General features: G+C 32.4%; 2 protein-coding genes across 5 annotated transcripts; both read right to left on the bottom strand.

Moving 5' to 3' along the window:
* Positions 1-19,210, bottom strand: LOC109166291 (F-box protein At3g08750-like). Of its 2 annotated transcripts, none has more exons than XM_019315235.1 (2): positions 18,194-19,210; positions 1-668 (listed from the first exon to the last, which is right to left on the bottom strand). In XM_019315235.1, exons 1-2 carry the CDS (start codon positions 18,986-18,988, stop codon positions 141-143), a joined length of 1,323 nt encoding a protein of 440 aa, XP_019170780.1. In that variant the 5' UTR covers positions 18,989-19,210; the 3' UTR covers positions 1-140. The 2 variants fall into 2 exon arrangements, with proteins under 2 accessions (XP_019170780.1, XP_019170781.1); XM_019315236.1 differs by lacking the exon at positions 1-668 and adding an exon at positions 17,529-18,040 and having other exon boundaries at positions 18,098-19,210.
* On the bottom strand, positions 17,525-24,498 carry LOC109166292 (putative F-box protein At3g52320). Of its 3 annotated transcripts, XM_019315237.1 has the most exons (3): positions 23,011-24,498; positions 22,862-22,915; positions 22,524-22,727 (listed from the first exon to the last, which is right to left on the bottom strand). In XM_019315237.1, exons 1-2 carry the CDS (start codon positions 24,276-24,278, stop codon positions 22,912-22,914), a joined length of 1,272 nt encoding a protein of 423 aa, XP_019170782.1. In that variant the 5' UTR covers positions 24,279-24,498; the 3' UTR covers positions 22,524-22,727; positions 22,862-22,911. The 3 variants fall into 3 exon arrangements, with proteins under 3 accessions (XP_019170784.1, XP_019170783.1, XP_019170782.1); XM_019315239.1 differs by lacking the exons at positions 22,524-22,727; positions 22,862-22,915 and adding an exon at positions 17,525-17,647 and having other exon boundaries at positions 22,990-24,498; XM_019315238.1 differs by lacking the exons at positions 22,524-22,727; positions 22,862-22,915 and adding an exon at positions 17,525-17,613 and having other exon boundaries at positions 22,979-24,498.
* Positions 24,499-24,821: the final 323 nt, after the last annotated feature.

Below are 24,821 nucleotides of genomic sequence, written 5' to 3' on the forward strand. Positions count from 1 at the left end.
TAATAATAATAATAATAATAATAATAATAATAAATCAGATGAAATTACAAAGCACATTTCCAGAATATCATTCTTATAATGCATATATAGAAAAAGCATCATTCTTAAGTAAACATAAAGAGGCAATTAAGTAAACATTCTTACAGAAAATGTAGTCTTTCTTCGTAGACTCGAGCATATAGTGCCTCACCACGAAAATTATTGCGTTCCCATTCTTCTGTTATATCAATATTCCTTTCGTTGTAAACTTGAAAATCTCCGGCGGTTGGATGTGAAGCCATAGTAATACTTTTCCTTTCTTTACTTACGGAGAACATCTTCCTTTCTTGAGTTACCAAATTCACAGATATGAAGTATGGTGGTACACCTCTTTCAACATACTCTGAATCCGAATCCCAATCCCAATCATCCTCAACTCTCTTGAATAGATATACAAGCAATTCACCATCCAAATTCCAAATTCCCATTGGAATCCAAGATTCATTAATATCTACAACACAATCTATGCTTGCTTGTTTATGCCAATAAGTATTGTTGTCATCTCCCATCATTAACCAAATGTCAAAGCTACTAGAATCCCCCACACTTGAGATTAAAGCAATAGTGTCATTCATTATTGAGATTGAAGGGATAATAATATCCGACCGCAACTCAATCCTCCCAAACACCTCATCATTCATGTCAAACCAAATCAAGTATAGATTGCAAGGTTCATCATGGTACCTTTCAGTACGCCAATAATACCTCCCTTTTAAATAAAAATCATTGCTCTCACCCTCGATATCACGACAATGTATAACCGGATCAATCTGTCTCAAACTCCAAGAATCGCCATGAACTTGACTATAAACTAGTGTGATTTCGTTAGTAGTTCTACCAATATCATCTTTAGAACAAAATTGTACTAGCATGACAACCTTCCAAGTCATGTCATTAGAAATCCCAAACCCAAATTCATTAAGAACAATGGAATCATAAGGTGGTTGGTAAGGGATAGTAACAGAGGGTAAGGCTTTAACTTTCCTAATGGATGGGTTACATATCCAAATGTCATAAATAAGGTAATCACCACGAACAAGTTTAGTAATATCATTCCGGGTTGAAATCAAGCATAACATACCTTGACAACACTTAACCCACTGTCTTGGGGTTATTGGGTTGTCTAAGTATATGCATCCAATCTCATTATACTCAGATGATTCTTTGTGAAGCAGATAATATTCTCTACCAACCCAACCAGTCTCTAAAAGAACACAATCGGTTTTTCCTTTGTGAATTCCATAGTGTGTGTCCATGAAGTGGCGATCACTAGTTATCAAATCATAGAAAAATTTACAAACATACTTAAATCGCACAAGAGATTTTACCGGTAATCTCAATAAGATATCCACCATCAGATCCGTTGAGAACTTGCAATTTTCCATTTTCAGGTCGAGATTGAGTTTGAAAGATGGAAGAATTCAACGCTTCTTGCAATAGGGGAAGGATGTGCCTTGAATCGTCAATATACAGTACAGTAATCGATCTGCAGCAACATCAACGGCGGCAAGTCGGCAACCTAGTGGCGATGACGGCGATATATATGAGAACACAGAATATAGGGTTTGGTGGGTTGAAGACTTGTATTTGAGAGTGTGCAAGTATGTCTGTATATATATATATATAATTATTGAAGATGGCCCAAACCAATCAAATTATATTGTGCATCCGTATGCACCAAGCATGGTGCATACAGATGCGAAAACGACCTCGTTTTAATAAAACGCGCTTCTCCCCTTAAAAAAAAAAAAAATCAGGTTCGAAACTATAATTCCATAATCGATGAACTATAATTCCATAATCGATGAACTATAATTTCATAATCTAATCTATGAACTAAAAATTTCAGAATGAATGAACTAAAATTCCAGAATCTATGAACTAAAATTTCAGAATCGATGAACTATAATTCCAGAATCGATGAACTATAGTTCCATAATCGATGAACTATAATTCCATAATGAATGAACAACATAATGTTGTTGCTAGGAATCGAACCTAAATTGTTTTTTTAAAGAGGAGACGCGCGTTATGGAATTATAGTTCATCGTTTTTGCATCTGTATGCACAGCATAACTATTCTCAACTGAGTATGGGATGGCCTGCTAGAGACAGTCCAAACACTATAAGTCTCATAGTTATGACATATTGCCTTGCGATGGACCCGAGTCAAAATACATGCACAATATACATACTGAATATTCATAATTTATATATTAAATGTTTGTAATTCAAATTGTGAATATTCAGTATGTAAATTGTGAACATATAACATATAAAATTATGAACATTCAATACGTAAATTATTAATTTTTAGACACTGGTCTACCTTGCAAGGTAGACATGGGTACACAGAATAATTTGCCCTATAAGTCAGTAAATCATATTATAGACCAAAATTTACCTTACACTGTGGAGTCTAATCTAAATGATATTTAAATTATGTAGTTGTAATTAACATATTATGTGTTCATAAATAAACTGAAGGTAAATAATTATTTGCACTCACATAAACATCTTAAACATCCCATCAAAAAGTTCAAAAATTGATAAATGACCAGCTATTACAGGTCATTAGTGTTCCGGCATCAATTTTATCACCTCCGACAACCGGCGACAACCGAATAGTCACCAATTATCGTCTATCAAGAAAGCGACCAACTCGCCATCTCCAACGGATGGCGACCACTAGTCAACTACTGTCTAGGATGACCACGGTTCGGTTTGAATCATTTAATTCAAACCGAACCATGTACTGTAATAAGAACCAAACTAAATCGGAATCGTAAGAATAGTTCCGGTTCCAACCCGTATAAAAATAAAAATAAAAATATATAAATATGTTTAATTTAACTATTATCTTATTAAAGTTTAAATAACAAATATTTCATTAAAATTTAATATTAACGAGGCAAGGTAGTGGTCAAATAATGTCCAAGGGAGAGTGTTGTAAATAATATTAAGTGAACATTATTATAGTGTTTATAACACTTGTAACGGTAGGAGGTTTATGACTACACTTATGGTTTCCGTTACAATTGTACATTATATATATGTGCTTATACCTTCTTGTAAAGTTGATGTTTTGAATGCATGATTAATAAAACTCTCTCATTTACCTTGTCTCTACTTTTCTTATTTTGTGCTGCTTGCAACTGTATTTTTACCGATTAGGAGCTAAATGGCCAACAGGCGTAATCTCCCACAACAAATAACAATTTCTTTTTTTTAAAGGTAAATAAACCAACTCAAACATTATATTAACGAACTCAGAAAATCAGGGGTACATCATACCACTCAGAGTGAACAAGTCTGGCTCCCTCAACTTTAGTTAAAGCGTGAGTATCTTGATTACTACTTCTACATATGTAAAAAATGAAAAATACTTCATGTACTCTCAATTTTTACTCTCACTTGTGTCTAAATTTGATTGGAGGATGAAACAAAAAAATGAATAAACATCGTGGCCCCTATCAAATTGAGCAATTAAAGCATGCCAAACTATAAGAAGTACAAATGAGAGCATGAATTGAGAGTACATATAGAACTATTTTTTAAAAAATACTACTAGTACTATATCTAATGACTAATAATACAAAAATAATCAAATAAATAAATAACAGTTATTTGATTATTAAAGTTTAACTATTATTTCATTAAAATTTTAAATAACAATTATTTTTGAATGTTACTGGCTTTCTCAACATACTGAAACACAAAGAACCAATAATGCATCCACTAAGGCTCGAACACACAACCTTCCAAATGGAAGTCCAACCCGGGTACCATTAGACCATAACCATATAATCCTGATATTATTTTTATTATTTAGTTTAACTTTAAAGTATAAATATTTTTTTGGTCATGAGGTATTTTGATTGAAGGGAATTGCAATTTCATACATTTAAGAAATTGAAATTCAATGACCCCATTGGAATTACAATTCAATGGTAGTTTGGAAAGGGAAAAATATGAAAATGATTAAATTGTTCTTGATTGTTATTATTATTACTACACAAAAGGACATTTTAGTTTTTATATCACATATTTTCTTCTCATTTCCAATAATTATATTCCTTCTTACCAAACAATCTGTATGATATATGTGCGATTCACGACCTGCGAATTTGAAATATTTAGATTATTTTCATATATCGAGCTTTATTCATTTATATTTTTGTTATGTAATAGTTATGTTGATTTGATATGAAAAAGTTATGAATATAGATATTTGCAATTTAAAAAAAAAAATTGATATTTAAGATGGATTATTAGTTAAAAGAAAAAAAAACGTCATTAAAAGTTCAATACAAAGTATTTTAAATTAAAAAATTACTAAAAAAAAATTGGTAATTATATTAGTATAGTAGTTGAAGCACAATTATAGGATGACTATGTTGTGACAATTTGGGGGCCACTTATCTTTGTGCCTATTCCGTTTTTCATGCACAGACTAAGCATGTAGAGGTTGATTATCACTTTGTGGTTGACAAAGTGGCATCGGGCGAGCTTCAAGTCAATTTCATTTCTACTAAAGATCAACTTGATGATATCTTTACGAAGCCGCTACCTGCCCCGTGTTTTGAGTTTCTTCGGGACAAGTTAAATGTTGTGTCTCTCCAATCTTGAATTTGAAGGGGTGTATTAGAACTATACTATTAGGGTGTGTTTGAAAACCTGGATAATGATTTCTGCCAGTGTTTGGATGTGCCTGAAAAATCAAGTCAACGGAAATCATTTTCCGTTGACTTTGGAAAATATGATTGTTTTGGAGGAAAATGACTTCCCCTTTTTGGGGGAAGACATTTTCCAACTTTTACACCAACATTACACCACCACTAGTACCACCATCAACACCATACCACCACCACCTCACTACCATCACCACCGCCGCGGCCACCCCGCAACCACCACCAGTCCACCACCACCACCATACCACCGCAATCACCACCACCACCACCACCGTCAACACCGTACCACTACCACTACCACCACCATCACCACCACCAGTACAAGACCACACTATCATCACCACCATCAGCACCACCATCATACCACCGTCATCACCACCATACCACCGCCACCAAACCACCACCACCACTACCATCATCGTCATACCACCACCTGGCCAGTTATTATTATTATTATTATTATTATTATTATTATTATTATTATTATTATTATATAACAAATAACACCACTACCACTACACCACCACCGCCACCGCCACCACAACACCACTGCCACCACAACACCACCACCAGTTATTATTATTATTATTATTATTATTATTATTATTATAATATAACAAATAACACCGCTACCACCATTATCACTATACCACTACACCACCACTATACCACCACCACCACCACGACCATACCACCACTACTATACCACTTATTATTATTACTAGTTTTTTTACGAGTATTGCGCTATTGGGATAATGCCCAATGTTTTTTTTAAAAAATAAGTAGTTTAAAGTATATCAAGGCAAGATTATATTGGAATTGTTCATGCATAGATAATTGAATGTTAAATTTGCGTATTTAAATAGGCAATTCTAAATTTACAAATGCAAGATAATATAGTCAAGATTGATTATAATTGTCAATGAAATAATTCTATAGGTATGGTTGAAACCAAATACGGGACATAGGGGAGAGCAAATAAAAATTAGGGCATAAAATATTAAATATATGCTAATATTGAAAAGCTAACCGCTGATTGCCAAACAAGGATATTGTGAGATAGTTTCCACTTCAATTTATTGTGTGATTTGAATACTCTTTTTTGTCAATAAATTCCCAAAGTAGTTAATATGATTGGTTTAATTATATTTGTTTATTTCTTTATTTAAAAAATATTATTATTATTATTATTATTATTATTATTATTATTATTATTATTATATTTTTTAAATTTTTTCATCGTATTAATAAAATTCTTGGTAAATAAATATATAACACTATTTTGTATTATAACTTTGATATTTAATTAAAAAATAGTGCACAAAAAAAGATAATAGACAATGTAGTGAATATAATCAATTGATGAATTTGTACATTGGAAAAATATAAAGACAATATAACTAATAAAATTATTTCTCTTAACTAATATATTGATAATGAATATTTTTTTTTTTAATAAAGATATTGTAGGGACAATGTAGCGAATATAATCCATTGATGAATTTGAATGTAAAGAATTTTATATTGAAGATAATAAATACAATATAACTAATGAAATTATTTCTCTTATTTAATTTATTGATAATGAATAATTTTTTTTTAATAAAGACATTGTAGACACATAATTCTAAATTAAAGAAATGCATATGTATTATTTTTTGTTGTAGCTGCTAATTATTATTTATATCTATCTACATCTACATCTACAATTCTAATAAGAGTCAATAATGCTAGGCTCTTAACTAGAACAAAATCTACATCTACAATTCTAATAAGAGTCAATAATGCTAGGCCCTTAACTATAACAAAAAAATGTCGGTATGTAGTATTGTTTCTTAAAATGAATGGTTCATATTATTTTGATTTTAGTATTTTTTAATAATTTTCCTTATTTAAATTACCCTCTATTATATTATTTTCTTTACTTAAATAACCTAAATTCCGTTAGTATAAACTTTAGTAACGGAATATTCCGTTAACTATTTATTATTTTTAACTTACTCATTAATTTTTATAAGAAAGGTCTTAGGTTCGAACTTCATCCCAATTAGAGTTGGCATAATTGTTAAACGAGTTAATACCCAAAATTGTCCTCGACTATAGTGGTTTTTCTCAATTTCGTCCTAAATGACTTTGGTGACCTAATATTGTCCCAGACTTTTGTGTTTCGCTCAATTTAGTCCTCCGTTTGTTATTCCGTCAAATTGGTGTTAAATAAAGGGACAATTCAATAATATCAATATTGACCTCTCTTTACTTTCAACATGCGAAGTGAGAAATCTTTCCTTCTTGCACGAATTACACCCAGAATTACTCCCAGACCTACGAATCAAATTTTATATTCGCAGGTTTAAGAGTGATTTTGGGAGTAATTCGTAAAAAAAATTGATTTCGCACTTCACATGTCTATGAGTAAAGAGATGCCAATATTAAAATTACTGAATTGTCTATTTATTTAACAACAAATGGACGGAATAACAAATGGGAGACTAAATTGAGCAAAAACACAAAAGTTTGGGACTAAATTGAGCGAAACACAAAAGTCTGGGACAATATTAGGTCACCAAAGTCATTTAGGACGAAATTGAGAAAAACCGTTATAGTCGAGGACAATTTTGAGTATTAACTCATTGTTAAACATATACTACGAATATGCTAAAATGTATTAAAAATATATATAATATAAAATTTAGAGAAAATTACACTTTTGGTCCTATGACTATAGTGAGGGTGGTAATTTCAGTTCGTGACTTTTAAAACTAACAAATTTAGTCCTTTAAGCATACTTTTTTTCACACATTTAGTCCATCCGGGCAATTTGCCGGTAAATTTTGACCGGAAAAAAACATTCATTTGTTTATTAATTTTTTGGGGGTAAAATGGTCACTTCTGTCTGAGATTTTGGCCAACCAAATTCAAAGCCGCCGCCGCCGCCACTGTCCAGCGGCGCCAAACACCCACCAAAGCCGCAATGCAAATCAGCTTTCCAGAGTCCCATCCTAAGCTTCTCCATAGCCATATATCTTCCCCACACTACCCAAATCTTGAGACTAAAAGCTAACACTGTGAACTAAACAAAATATACGACAAAGAAATGATCTTTAATGGCTAAATCTTTAAATTAATCCCTCCCCAGACACAAATCTGTGTCGAAATATATATTTTTCTTCACTAAAGAAATGTAGGTAGTGTGGGGGTGTATTACAGATCTATGGAAGCTCTTCTCGGGGAGTGAATAGTGGAAAGAGAGTGTTTTTGCCGGGTAATTTAAAGAATTCTAATGCATTTGTTTATTTCTGGGAATTTATGCATGTACATATATTGCAAGCTAAGTATCAGCGCCGCTTCAATTTTGTCGATGTAATTAAGGTTTTTTTTTTTTTTTTTTTTTATTTGCAGGTGGTTGCCGGCGGCCTCATCGTGACGGTGATGATAATTAAGGTGGGAAAAATAAGCCACCGTTTATCCCCCAACAGAAGTGACCATTTTACCCCCCAAAAAAATTAATAAACAAATGAATGTATTTTTCCGGCCAAAATCTACCGGCAAATTGGCCGGAAGGACTAAATGTGTGAAAAAAAGCATGCTTAAAGGACTAAATTTGTTAGTTTTAAAAGTCACGAACTGAAATTACCACCCTCACTATAGTCATAGGACCAAAAGTGTAATTTTCTCTAAAATTTAACATAAACTTTGGTCAAATAATTAGTCCAACTAAATACATAACATTCAAAGTTAAGCATCAAAGATTATAAATCAAGAAATTTAAAAATCATTTGATTTTAATGCATTTAAAAAAAAAAAAAAAAAAAAAAAAAGAAGACAAATTTAGGTTAAATTTTGTTTCCATTTAATTAATCTTCTTTTGACTATTTAGATCCGAACAAAATTTAATATTTCAATTATACTTTTGCATTATTGGTATGATTTAGATCGTTATGATATTAATATTTTTTGTATGTATTTTTATAATGGTACAATTGTATATTACTTATAAATATTATACTATTATTTTTTTTATCGGACAAAATTCTCCTTATATCATTGTGGGACATGCACGACCTAACTACAAAGTTGTTGGTCATAAATACAATTACACACTACTGGAAATTATTGAATTTCCGACCACCTGAAAGTGATCTTAAATCAAATCCAAAGCAAAAAGTGGTCGGAAATAGCAATAAAGGTTTTTCCGAATACCAAAAGTGGTCGGAACAAGGCTTTCGACTTGATTTAAGATCATTTTCAGGTGGTCGGAAATTCCATAATTTCCAGCAGTGACATGAACTCTAAAACGGTAGAACCATTTTTTTTAAGAATTGACAATGTTGATATCCCACTGGCTCCAATTGAACAAGTTTACAGATCAGAATTTATCAATACACGAAAACTTCTAAAGAAATTTGTAAGTTAATTTTTACTATATCATTATAACAATATTTATTGTAACTATATATTTTGAATTATTTATTATCATCCTCTATTGACAGGATTTGTAACAATTGTCATTGACAAACTCTCAAAACAAATTGTCTCAATAACGAATGTAAATTAAAAAAAAATCAATGATTTCATTATTGTTGATGAAAAATATGTATGTCACTTTATTACTCTTATTAAATTACTAGTTTTTTTTACGCGCATTGCGCGATTGAGTTAATGCCCAATATTTTTTTTAAATAAGTACTTTAAAGTATATCAAGGCAAATTATACTGGAATTGTTCATGCATAGATAATTGAATGTTAAATTTGCGTATTTAAATAGGCAATTCTAAGTTTACAAATGCAAGATAATATAGTTAAGATTGATTATAATTGTCAATAAAATAATTGTATAAGTATGGTTGAAACCAAATACGGGATATAATAAGGGAGAGCAAATAAAAATTAGGGCATAAAATATAAAATATATACTAATATTGAAGAGCTAATTGCTGATTGCAAAATAAGGACATTGCGTGATAATTTTCTACTTCAATTTGTTGTGTGATTTGAATACTCTTTTTGTCAATAAATCCCCCAATTAGTTAATATGATTGACTTAATTATATATTTTTTTAATTTTTTTAAAACTATTATTATTATTATTATTATTATTATTATTATTATTATTATTATTATTATTATTAAATATATGTATAGTGTATACCCTTAGGTCATTTTACATGTTAATCTAAATAGCTAATTTTTTCAAATATCTTTTTATAAACCGTTGATATAATTCGCTGGTCAAATTCTCTAATATAATCCGATAACGCTAACCGCTAACTGCTGATTGTCAAACAAGGATATTGCGAGGTAGTTCTCACTTCAATTTGTTGTGCGATTTGAATACTCTCTTTGTCAACAAATCCCTCAAGTAGTTAATATGATTGACTTAATTAATTATATATATTTTTAATTTTTTTATGGTATTAATAAAATACTTGGTAAATAAATATATAACATTATTTTGTATTATAACTTTGATATGTAATTAAAAAAAAAGTGCACAAAAAAATAGACAATGTAGTGAATATAATCAATTGATGAATTTGAATATAAAAAATTTTTACATTGGAGACTAATAAAATTATTTCTCTTAATTAATTTATTTATAATGAATAATATTTTTTAATAAAGACATTGTAGGGACAATGTAGTGAATATAATCAATTGATAAATTAGAATGTAAAGAATTTTTATATTGGAGAAAATAAATACAATATAACTAATGAAATTATTTCTCTTATTTTTTTATTGATAATGAATAATTTTTATTTTTTTGAATAAAAACATTGTATACACATAATTCTAAATTAAAGAAATGCATATGTATTAATTTTTGTTGTAGCTACTAAATTATTATTTAATTGTGTAAAATAAAGTACTAATTATGCCCTGGGTGGTGATAGGAGATTTTAATAATCTTCTCTATCAGCATGAAAAGAGGGGGCAAATCCATACCCGAATAGTCTCTTGCGAGGATTTGGGGAAACTATTGATGTATGCGGGTTGGTGCAGATGCCAATGCGGGGCCGCCAGTTCACATGGGATAAGAGTAAAGGCACGGTGAATTGGATACAGGAGAGGCTTGATAAGGTGCTTATTACGGATGAATGGGGAGGTATGAATGAGAATGCTTGGGTGGAGAATCTGCAGACTAGAGAATCAGATCACTCGGCCCTATTCCTTAATATAAATGCTCTCAGTATGCGTAGAGTAAGAGGACCGAGGAGATTCAGGTTTGAAAATGCATGGTTATTGGATGAGGGGTGCAAGGAGGTGGTGGAGACAGCCTGGCAGGAGGGGAGGCCGGAGGGCTTATTGCACTGTCAACAGTTCTGTGGTAAGGAGTTAATGCGATGGGGAGGGGACCAATTCCATAGATTTGGCCAGCGAATAGGGCAGCTGCGGAAACAGCAAGAGAGGTTCTGTGACATAGCGAATCCAGTAGCATTGGCCGAATTCCAACAGAATGAAAGCCAGCTCAAGCGATTGGAGGCCCAGGATGATGTATTTTGGAGGCAGCGTGCGAAACAACACTGGCTCCGGGGTGCAGATGCCAACACCAAGTATTATCACAGGTATGCTTCTGCCCGTAGAAAGAAGAATTTCATTGCTAGTATTAAAAATGATGGTGGGGATTGGGTGGAGGATACAGATATGCATACGGTGATTCTGGACTATTTTAAGAGCATATTTGCTTCTCATAATTTGAGTTGTGATGATCCCCTTTTTAATGATTTTGCCCCTCGTGTGTCGAATGAGAATAATGATATGTTGAATCAGTCGTTTACGGTAGAGGAGGTAAAAACATCACTCTTTTCTATGTTCCCGGATAAAGCTCCAAGACCGGATGGAATGAACCCGGATTTCTATGAACATTTTTGGTCTATTGTGGGGGAAGATGTGTCTGGTTTTATATTGCATGCTTTAAATTCTCGGGTATTTCCAGAAAGGCTGAATGATACTAACATAGTATTGATTCCAAAAAAAAGAGGTTCCGAAGACTGTTGCGGACTTGAGACCGATTGCGTTAAGCAATGTCATATATAGAATAATGGCAAAGATGTCGGCAAACAGAATGAAAGTTTTGATGGGGGATATCATCTCGGAATCCCAAAGTGCATTTATTCCTGACAGGTTAATTACAGATAATATCTTGGTGGCTGCTGAGGTGGGTCACTATTTAAACAGGAAGCAGTGTGGGGTAGTAGGTTGGAGTGCACTGAAGTTGGACATGTCGAAAGCATATGATAGAATGGAATGGAATTTTTTGGAAAATATGTTTGATGGTCCTGTGGTTTAGTGATAAATGGGTTGAACTAATAATGTTGTGTGTGACAACAGTGAGCTATACTGTGATGGTGAATGGGGAGGTAGGGGGACGGGTCAAACCGACTCGCGTACTCAGACAAGGAGATCCTCTATCCCCTTATTTATTTATTATTTGTGCTGAGGCACTTTCGATGTTGTTGCAGAAGGAACAAATAGCAGGATCTATACATGGATGTAGAGTGGCCAGGGGTGCTCCTCCGGTGTCCCATTTATTCTTTGCGGATGACAGTTTGCTTTTCTTTAAAGCGAATATTCATGAGGCTACTGTTGTTAAACAATGTTTGGAAAGGTATGAGAAGTTATCTGGGCAGGTGGTGAATTATAACAAGTCAAATATATGTTTTAGTCGAAATACCCAGCACATGGCCAGAACGCAGGTGGCGAGTTGCCTTGAGGTAATGCAGGCTGATAATTTTGGGAAATATCTGGGTCTACCATCGTTTGTGGGCAGAAATAAAAGGACAGTTTTTTCCTATGTGGAGGAAAAGATCAGACAGAGGATTGGATCATGGAGCACAAAGTTATTATCTCAGGCTGGTAAGGAAGTTTTGTTGAAAAGTGTGGCTCAATCTATGCCAACTTTTTCTATGAGTGTTTTTTTGTTGCCTGAAACTGTTTGCCAATCTATTGAGAGAGCCATGAATAGATATTGGTGGGGAAGTGGCAGAGATAGGGGGATACATTGGAAAGCATGGGATAAATTATGTATCCCCAAGAAGTTTGGTGGTTTGGGTTTCAAGGAATTGAGAGCCTTCAACCTGGCTATGCTGGGTAAGCAGGCATGGCGTTTTCTGACAAATCCACAGTCCCTGGTGGCAAAAATATACAAAGCCAGGTATTACCCCACTACTAGCTTTGTTGATGCCACTATTGGAAATTGCCCAAGTTTTTGTTGGAGAAGTATAATGGCAGCACATCCAATAGTGGTAGCTGGGATAAGACACAAGATTGGAAATGGTGGGACAACTCTGATTTGGGGACACCCGTGGCTCCAGGATAATCCAAGCCCCTTGGTACAAACAATTATACCTGAAGAGTTAAGAGAGGCACGAGTAGCAGGTTTGATAGACCCACAAACAAAAACATGGGATCCACATATTTTATCTGATTTATTTATCCCTGAGGATGTGAGCAGAATAACTATGATTCCTGTTAGCCAGATTATGATGACACATGGTACTGGATAGGTGACCCAAAAGGAATTTATTCAGTAAAGAATGCTTACAGGCGTATTGTTGGTGATTATGAGAATAACCCAGGTGACTTTGATAAATGGGTTAAGATGTGGAAATTGAAAATACCACCAAAGTGGAAGACTTTTTTGTGGAGAGTAGTATGTGATATTTTACCCACTACCATGAATTTAATTAATAAGAGGGTGGAGATTGACCCGGCATGTCCTATGTGTATGATTGATAATGAAGATGTGTGGCATGCATTAGTATATTGTGAATATTCTGCATTAGTTTGGAATATAACACAATTACCTATCACAAACATTGTTACAGATTCGTTTGCAGCATGGCTAGCTGGGGCTATGGCGATCTTAACAGAGGAGCAAACACAGCTTATGGTGGGTGTTCTCTACAATATATGGAAATGCCGCAATGCGGCCGTGTGGAATGGGGCCATGTCTCGGCCGAATTCGGTAGTAAAGGGGACGGAAGCAATGCTCAAGGCGTATGGCGCGGTGCACATCCGGTCCACGCGAGAACAAGTACAGCCACAGCCCGAACCGATGTTGCCCGGCAACCACATGCGATGTTATATAGATGCGGGGTTTCGCCAAGAAACCGGAGAGGCTACGTATGGAATTGTGTTATTAGAGCCCGGAGGATCGTTTGTGGCAGCAAAGAATGGTAGATCACCCTCCTGTTTTTCACCATTAATGGCGGAGGCGATGGCATTTAAAGAAGCACTATCCTGGTTAGTTGAAAGGAATATCTACTCGGTCTATTTTCTCACAGATTGTTTGGTCCTGCGTACTACCATACAACACCGAACTACACCTATTCACTCGTATGTTGGGTTGATAATTGACCAGTGCAGAACGATGATGTCTTTATTTAATTTAATTTCGTTAAGCTATGTGCCTAGGCAGATTATTTTACATGCTCATACTTTAGCTTCGTTAGCTTTTACTCAGGAACATTCTATGTATTGGGATACTATCCCTCATGACGCTATTTCAGCTTTCATCAATTAATACAGTTGACAGATTATTTTTTCAAAAAAAAGTACTAATTATGCAAACTTTGATTGGGATGAGATTCGAACCTAAGACATTTATTATTGAAATCAATGAGTAAGTTAACGGTGAACTAACAGAAATTAACGGAAAAGATAATATTTAACGGAAAAGCTAACGGATAATCATATTCATTAAGGATAAATTAGGAAATCTGATGAAAAAATTAAAATTTGATCAATCTGAGCCATTCATTTTATTAAAAAAATCTGACCGCCATTTTTTCTACCCATTATAGGCCTAAGTTTCTTGGACTCTTATTAGTATACTAGATTATAAATTAGTTGCTACAACAAAAAATAATACATATGCATTTAATTAATTTAGAATTAGATGTCTATAATGCCTTTATTTAAAATACTATTAGATGTCTATAATATCAAAGTTATAATACTTTTTTGAAAGCATCAAAGTTATAATACAAAATATGTTATATATATTTATTTACCAAGTATTTTATACAAATATAATAAATTTTAATATTTTGTTCAATACTTTCACATGACAACCTACGACACACATTTCACAACGCATGAAACATGTAGGGAAAAACTACAACTACCAAATATCAATAGGTGTTTAATTTGTAAGATAAAGAGTCAATAGTACAACTAAGATTCCATCATATACACAACAAGGCAAATCTAAAGCTTCATACACCATAATCTCATTGCACATGACACACTACCAATAAAAAAAGAGGATGTGTACCGAAGATGAAGACAATGACAATGCTACCCAAAAGAGAATTAAAAAGAATTAGAAAAATTTAAACCAAAAGTAGTATTTATTTAGATTATCATTTTTAGACTAAGTATTTAGACTAGCGTTATTACAAAGTTGCAACATTTATTTTAGTGACAATATAATCAATCTCTCATATATTATCTTGCATTTATATACTTTAAATTACCGATTTAAATAAACAAATTCAACATTTATTTACCTATGTATGAACATCTCCGATATAATATTGCATTGATATACTTTGAAATACTTATTTAAAAATAATCATTGGCATTATTCCATTCGCGCAAAGCGCGTAAAAGAACTAGTATAATTAATAAGAGTAAAATAGAGTACTAATTATGTCAACTTTGATTGGGATGAGGTTCGAACATAAAACCTTTCTTATTGAAATCAATGAGTAAGTTAACGGTGAACTAACAGAAATTAAAGGAAAAGATAATATTTAACAGAAAAGTTAACGAAAAATCATATTCATTAAGGATAAATTAGGAAATCTTAAGGAAAAATTAAAATCTGATCAATCGGAGCCATTCATTTGATTAAAAAATTTGACCGCCATTTTTTCTACACATTATAGGCTTAACGCTCTTGGTCTCTTATTAGTATATATAGTATAATTTAATAAGAGTAAAATAGAGTACGTGTATTTCATCTGATTATCATTGAATATCAATAGAATATACAAACGCTTCCAGTTCTTTGTGTTCATCATCTGAACAAATCAAAGCAGTTAGGGATGAACTTCTAATAAATTGATGATTCAAATAATATTTTGACGCATTAAATATAGAGGCAAATTAAAGCGATGAATTAAAATGAAAGAAGTAACTAACTCAATATAATTGTTATTCCCAATATTTAAAATCGCCATAATAAGCTCCTTCCAACCAGTTATTATATTACACAGTCAAAAAAATATCGCCAGATAATTTCATCATTCTATGTTGAGTCTGAAAGTACACAGTCAATCAAGAAAGTTCCAACGTTTTGCATTTATTGTTCCCTACCTGTTCAGATTTTGAAATTAACACGCCATTCAAATATTGAAATTAAGCACGCCATAACTAATCTACTCTAATTTAATATAATTAGTCACTCTTGGCCTCTTGGGATATGAAAAGACCCCTACCATATATACCGTAAGTTTTCCTTAGCATAATTAAACGAGAGTGTTTTTTTTTATAACCTAAACGGCAGTGTTTTTATTCTTGTAATGCACAAAATTGTTGAGAAGGAAAAATATTAGCAATTTATTTTTCAAAAATGTATTAATTTTTTTTAATATAATATAGGATTTAATTTGAATTTCTACTTTATTCTAAATTAATTTTTTTTCTTATCAAATTACAATTCATTTCTTTCATAATTTCCTCCTTATCCCAAAAGCTGAATCCCCAATCCTAAGGGCCCCCTCACACTCCGACCCGACAGAGTATGTGGGAGGATGTAAATCACGTTGACTCAATGGGTTAGTAGGTCATAATTTCCTCCTAACCAAACATTTGGTAATGTTCACAATTTAATCACGTGAGAGTCTCATCATACTGGCTATATCTTTACTTTGCTCCTTGTAAATGTGCTTAACCTCTCTATAATATTTTTTTGTCCATCTCTTTTATGCAAACTTTGGTCTGGCTCTGATACCAAATTGACATCTCCACTGAAAGCCTAAGCTGATGGCTATATGCTCACAATTTAATTAGCAAGCTAATTAAAATCTAAAAGGATTGGATAAAGTTTAAGGTTAGGGGTGAATTTTAGGTCAACAATCTTGCTAAATATTTTTTTTGGTATACCCAGCATTTCTACCACAACACTGCACAGTGCCCTTGCTGAATTGTAGGCAACACTTCAACTGGCCTGGAGATTTAAGGTTGTTCTATTCTCAAAACCAAAGACTGAACCACAACCTCCAAGTTACAATCTTGATATATTAAGTTCAAGTGGAATTGTTTCAATTTTATTTCAGATTGGTTTAAATATACACAAATTTTTATTTTTAAATTTTTTGTATTATCAGTATATTTATATGTTTCTGTACTATTGTATACCACCACAGTGGACCGGGATCCGCCATGCGCTTGGACTCAAATCCACCAACTGCATTATGGAGTCTAGTCTAAATTATATATGTGTTGCTGTTTAAATGGAGTATTTATGTCATCTATGAAACATTTTAGAAAAGATGCTAATAAATATATGATCTCTAAGATTGCAAAAGTTCAATATTGAATTCATAATTAAAAATAATATAATCATGCATGCATTCTGCTGAGCCAAAAGTGTATTATACACACAATTCAACTGAGATATATATAATTGATCAAGAAACACCTAACATCCACAACACCTTTAAAAAGATGTGAATAAACATTATATTAAAAAAAAAAAAACACACTTCAAGGGAAGGGAATTCATAATTTAAAATACTAATAATACTAATAATAACAACAATAATAATAAATCACACCAACCTTGATGAAATTAGAAATCATAGTTTATAATGCATAGAAAAAGTATCATATATCTTACTCCACTATCACATAGCTCCATGCACAAGGTTGTACGTGCAAATAAAAAGAGAATTAAGTAAACAATGTATCATTCTTACAGAAAATGTAGGCTTTCATCGTAAACACGAGCATATACCTCACCACTAAAAATTAAATCGTATTCGTCTATTATATCAATATTCCTTTCGTCTCCAACGGTTGGATTTGAAGCCATAGTAATACTCCTTTGTTTACTTACGGAGAACATATTCCTTTGTTGAGTTACCAAATCAAGAGATATGAACTGCAGATCCGAATTATCTGAATCCCACCCAACTTTCTTGTCTAAAGATACAAGCAATTCACCATTCACATTCCAAATTCCTATTGGTCTCCAAGATTCATTATTATCTACAACACAATCTATGCTTGCTTGTTTATGCCAATAAGTATTGTTGTCATCTTCAATCATTAACCAAATCTCAATGCATCTAGAATCCTCCGCACTTGAATATCCACGTAAAGCAATAGTCTCAGTTATTATTGTGATTGCAACCCCCACACTTGAATATCCAAGTAAAGCAATAGTCTCATTCATTATTGAGATTGAATGGATAGTAACATCCATGGGCAATTCAATCGTCCCAAACACCTCATCATTCATGTCAAACCAAATCAAGCATTGAGTGTAAGGTTCATCATGGAACCTATTAGCCAGCCAATAGTACCTCCCTTTTAAATAAAAATCATTGTTCAGACCCATATCGAGACCAGATAAATAAAAATCATTGAACTGACCCCCAATATCACGACAAGATGTAACAGCATTAATCTGTCTCAAACTCCAAGAATCACCACCAACTTGGCTATAAACTAGTGTGATTTGTTGATCATTTGTACTAACATCAAAAGAACAAATTTCTAACAGCATCACAACCTTCCAAGTCATGTCGTTAGAAATCCCAAACCCAAATTCGTTATGAACATATGCATTATAAGGTAGTCTGTAAGGGACGGTAACAGAGGGTAAGGCTTTAACTTTCCTAATGGATGGGTTACATATCCAAATATCATAAATAAGGTAATCAACATTATCAAGTTTAGCAATATCATTCCTGGTCGAAATCAAGCATAACATACCTTTACAACACTTAACCCACATTGCTCTTGGGGTTGTTGGGATGTCTAAGTATATGCATCCAATCTCATTATACTCAGAAGATTCTTTGTAAAGCAAATAATTTTCTCTAACAGCCAAACCAGTCTCTAAAAGAACACAATCAGTTTTTGCTTTGTGAAATTCATAGTGTGTGTCCATAAAGCGGAGGTCATTCGTTATCAAATTATAGAAAAATTTACAAACACATTTAAATCGCATAAGAGACTTTACCCGTAATCTGGATAAGATATCAACCACCAAATCCGTTGACAGTCTGCAATTTTCCATTTTCAGATCGAGATTGAGATTCAAAGATCGAACAATTCAACGATTCTTGCAATAGGGGAAGGATGTGCCTTGAATCGTCAATATACAGTACAGTAATCGATCTGCAGCAACATCAACGTAACGGCGGCGAGACGGCAACCTCGTAGTGACGATGACGGCGATATATATGAGAACACAGAATAGGGTAGAATATAGGGTTTGGAGGGTTGAAGACTTGTATTTGAGAGTGTAAATATATCTACAATCTACAATTTTAATAAGAGCGAATAATGTTAGGCCCTTAACTGGAATAAAAAAAATGTCGGTACTAATTGTTTCTTATCTTAAATCTTAAAATGAAAATAAGAGCGAATAATGTTAGGCCCTTAACTGGAATAAAAAAAATGTCGGTACTAATTGTTTCTTAAAATGAATGGTTCATACTATTTTGATTTTAGTATTTTTAATGATTTTCCTTATTTACCCTTTATTATATTATTTTTTCCCCTTAAATAACTTTAAATTCCGTTAGTATAAACTTTATTAACGGAATATTTCGTTAACTATTTATTATTCTTAACTTACTTATTAATTTCTATAAGAAAGGTCTTAAGTTCGAACCCCATTCCAATTAGAGTTATCATAACTGTTAAACATATACTATGAATATGTTAAAATGTATTAAAAATATAATATAAAATTTAACATAAATTTTGGTCAAATAATTAGCCCGAATAAATACATAGCATTCAATGATTATAAATCAGGAACTTTGAAAATCATTTGATTTTTTTCATTAAAAAAAATTTAAGTTTAGTTTTTTTTTTTTTTTTTTTTTTGTTTAATTAATCTTCTTTGATTATTGAGAACAATTATTGAACTCTATATTCACAATTACAGAACTCTATGTTCATAATTACTGAATTATATGTTCATAATTATAAAGGTATATATTCATAATTTTTTAACTTCATATTCACAATTATTGAATCTCTATATTCATAATTACAGAACTATATGTTCACAACTCTATGTTCATAATTATAGAACTATATGTTCATAATTTTTGAACTATATATTCATAATTATGAACAGTTTTAGAACCATGTCCACCTTGCAATGTGGACACGGTTCCATAGCATAATCTCATTGCATGATGAATCCCTCTATGATGCCACAAATAACCCAATTGCACATGACGCACTACCAATAGGCAATAACAAAAAAAAATAAAAAATAAAAAAATGTACTGAAGATGAAAACAATAACAATGCTACCCAAAAGAAAATTAAAAATTTAAACAAAAAAGAGTATTTAGTTAGACTATCGCTTTTAGACTTAGTACTTAGATTAACGTTATTACAAAGTTGCAAACATTTATTTTTGTGACAGTTATATATAATCAATCTCTCATGTATTATCTTGCATTTATATACTTTAAATTACCGATTTAAATAAACAAATTCAACATTTATTTACTTATGCATGAACATCTTCTATATAATATTGCATTGATATACTTTGAAATACTTAATTAAAAATAAGTATTGGGCATTTATCTTATTCGCGCAAAGCGCGTAGAAAAACTAGTATATATATATATATATATATATATATATATATATATATATATATATATATATTAAATTTACTATGGGATGGCCTGCTGGAGCCCGTCCAAACACTATAAGTCAGCAAATAATATTATAGACAAAGATTTACCTTAAATTTTGAAGCATGATCTAAATGATATTTAAATTATGTAAGTGCAATTAACATAGTATTATAAATAAATTGACTGTAAATAATCATCTGTAGGCACATAAATAATGTACCTACTACAAAGTGTGTACAAGTTCGCATGTTCACGGTTGACACCGAACTTTTGATAAATATTAATTATTTATTAATATTAGTATATTTGAATATATTTAAATAAAAAAAAATATTTAAATATATTTATGAATAATATTGATATTATCTAATTTGTTAATTAGATAATATCAAACAAGTTTGTGTTTATTTCTATGTAATCACAGATCTTAGGAAAAATTATGTAAACATATGGAAATATATATTATTCAAGATCACAATGAAAATGTGATCCTGAAAGTAAAAGTCCCTCCTCCAATCCAATCATGTCTGTTGATTCAAACCTCCATTGAAGATTAAGTTATTTGAACCCGGAGGCCCTTCAATGAAGAACACGTTGTATATACAAGTCATTCCCTTCTTTGAAGATTAAGCCCCTTGAAACCTGGAGGCCTTTCCATAATGGAGTGTTCAAGGCATCGAATTGAAGAATCAAAGGACATCCAATTGATATATACTATTGTACCCAGAATTTTGAATATTAATATATATTTTATTCAATTTTCTTTGTTCACATTCACACAATAAGGTAATAAGGTACGTTGGTTCTCATATATATAGTTAATTCTATTTTTAGTCCTAGATTTATAGATGGTAGTCCATTTTTAGTTAACGTCCACATTTGATCATAATATTATTATGACATTATCACAATTATACTAGGGACCTGATTTCAATTCATCAACATAATTAAAGGTAAAAATTTGTATAGGATGTAACCAGCTAGGCACTCAATTCATGTCGAACTAATTTTAATTTTAAAAAGATTTAAAAATTTTGGGTACGTTGTTTAAAAAAATATATATAATGCTGTGCTAATGGTTGTCGGTTTCATCATCCAATTGTTATGCTATGAACTCGTGTCCACCTTACATGGTGGACACGGGTCCAATATGATACCGTTCTGCAATTTGGGAGAAACGATGTCGTTAGTGGCACCGTTTTCTCTCCACCAATCAGTTATATATATATAACAATTATCAAAAGAATTCAGCTACATACAAAATTGTGAATATAAAGTTCAGTAGTTGTAAATATAGAGTTCAAGAATTATAAAAATAGAGTTCAAAAATTATGAACATAAAGTTCTATAATTATGTACATAGAATTCAGTAATTATGAACATAGATAAACGCACTTAACAGCGAAAGAAAACAATTTTTTTAAAAAAAATTGACACAACGTCATTTTCACCAAAACGACGCCGTTTTGAAACCATATCCACCTTGCAAGGTGGACTTGGTTCCACAACATAATTTGCCTTCATCATCAAAGCATGTGGAGTGGAGTGGAGTATATACAAAGCCTAAGATCTTTTTGGAAGTCTGCTCTTTATCCTAAAAAAGATGTTCATAGTTTCGTCCCATGCACAACAGAAGAAGAAGAAGAAGAAACATACATAAGACGATAGCAGATTTAAATCATTTTTTTTCTTAGTTATGTAGGGTGTATTATACAAGCATCCTGCTGGACGAAAACGACTGGTAACAAACTTGCGTTTTGAATATATAGATATATCTGCTGCTGCTAATACATTATTGTTTCCAATCTTACAATTGTAATAACTGGAATACTGAATACTATGGACCATGGAAGCTTTCTCTATTGCTACCATTCAAAAGGCAACACAATATATGTTTTGTATCTATACATCAAGTATGAAGAAGACTAATATATACGAAGCCAGAAAACTACAGAAAATTTTTATGGCTTGATTCCGGGACAATAGTATAAGAACTTAGCCTGCATTTTATAGACGCCCGTATTCATTTACAAAATTGGATGTCTAACAATATAATACGAGTTTGTTTCATTGCCACCAGCCAACAACTCCTGGAGGCTTACATTTCGTGTCTGATAATCTCCAGTATTCACATCTCTCAATTGCCTATAATTATAAACAGATTATAATTTAGAAAGAATGGCATTTCAAACATTCTTTAACTTTGTGCTCAAATCTACAAAGTTCACAACATAGTCATAAGCTTCAATTTAAAGAATGCTATTGGGTTGAATGCTTACAGAATGAAGAATTTCCCTTTGTTGTGACATCAAATGCACCAGCGCTTCCATTAGCTGCATTAATCAAGTCAACAATTCTTTGTCTATGAGCATCTAGATTGTGATCCATCTCTCCATAAGTAAACAATGTATAATTATTTCATTCTTACAGAAAATGTAGACTTTCATCGTAAACTCGAGCATATGTGTCACCAATAAAAATATTGGGTTCCCATTCTTCTGTTATATCAATATTCCTTTCGTTGTAAACTTGAAAATCCCCAGCAGTTGGATTTGAAGCCATGGTAATACTCTTCCTTTGCTTACTTACCGGGAACATCTTCCTTTCTTGAGTTACCAAATCAAGAGATATGAAGTATGGTACAACTCTTTCAGGATGCTGAGAATCCGAATCATCTGAATCCCACTCAACTGTCTTGTCTAGAGATACAAGCAATTCACCATCCACATTCCAAATTCCTATTGGTGTCAAAGATTCAATATTATCTAGGTTTACAGCACAATCTATGCTTGCTTGTTTGTGCCAATAAGTATTATTGTCATTTTCAATCATTAACCAAATCTCAATGCAACTAGAATCCTCCACACTTGAATATCCAAGTAAAGCAATAGTCTCATTCATTATTGAGATTGAATCGATACTAACATCCAATGGCAATTCAATCGTCCCAAACACCTCATCATTCATGTCAAACCAAATCAAGAATCGAGCGTACCTATCAGCCCACCAATAGTACCTCCCTTTTAAATAAAAATCATTGATCTGACCTTCAATATCGCGACACCATGTAACGGGATTAATCTGTCTCAAACTCCACGAATCACCACCAACTTGGCTATAAACTAGCGTCATTTCGTGAGTAGTTCTAAAATCATCAACAGAACAAAATTGTACCAGCATGACAACCTTCCAAGTCATGTCATTAGAAATCCCAAACCCAAATTCATTAAGAACAAATGCATTATAAGGTGGTCTGTAAGGGACAGTAACAGAGGGTAAGGCTTTAACTTTCCTAATGGATGGGTTACATATCCAAATATCATAAATAAGGTAATCACCATGATCAAGTTCAGTAATATCATTCCTGGTCGAAATCAAGCATAACATACCTTTACAACACTTAACCCACATTGCTCTTGGGGTTGTTGGGATGTCTAAGTATATGCATCCAATCTCATTATACTCAGAAGATTCTTTGTAAAGCAAATAATATTCTCTAACAGCCCAACCAGCCTCTAAAAGAACACAATCTGTTTTTGTTTTGCTAATCTCATAGTGTGTGTCCATGAAGTGGTGATCGCTTGTTATCAAATCATAGAAAAATTTACAAACACACTTAAATCGCATAAGAGACTTTACCGGTAATCTCGATAAGATATCAACCACCTGATCCGTCGACAACTTGCAATTTTCCATTTTCAGGTCGAGATTGAGTTTGAAAGATGGAAGAATTCAACGCTTCTTGCAATAGGGGAAGGATGTGCCTTGAATCGTCGATATACAGTACAGTAATCGATCTGCAGCAACATCAACGGCGGCAAGTCGGTAACCTCGTAGTGGCGATGACGGCGATATATATGAGAACACAGAATAGGGTTTGGAGGGTTGAAGACTTATATTTGAGTGTGAATGTATGTATATATATTTATTTAAAAAAAAAAAAAAAAAACTGAGTATGGGATTGCTGGAGCCAGAGCCAGTCCAAACACTATAAGTAGCAAATAATATTATAGACAAACATTTACATTACATTTTGGAGCATGATCTAAATGATATTTAAAATTATGTAGTTGCAATTAATATATTATGTGTCTTTTATTAATATATTATGTGTCTATAACTAAATTGACGGTAAATAACCAATTGTTAACACATAAATTATGTACCTAAACTATAAGTGTGCACAAGTTCTCATGTTCACACAATAAGATAGTAAGGTACGTTGGTTATCATATATAT

Source organism: Ipomoea nil, unplaced genomic scaffold (genome assembly GCF_001879475.1).
Source record: "Ipomoea nil cultivar Tokyo-kokei standard unplaced genomic scaffold, Asagao_1.1 scaffold3087, whole genome shotgun sequence".
NCBI lineage: Eukaryota > Viridiplantae > Streptophyta > Magnoliopsida > Solanales > Convolvulaceae > Ipomoea > Ipomoea nil.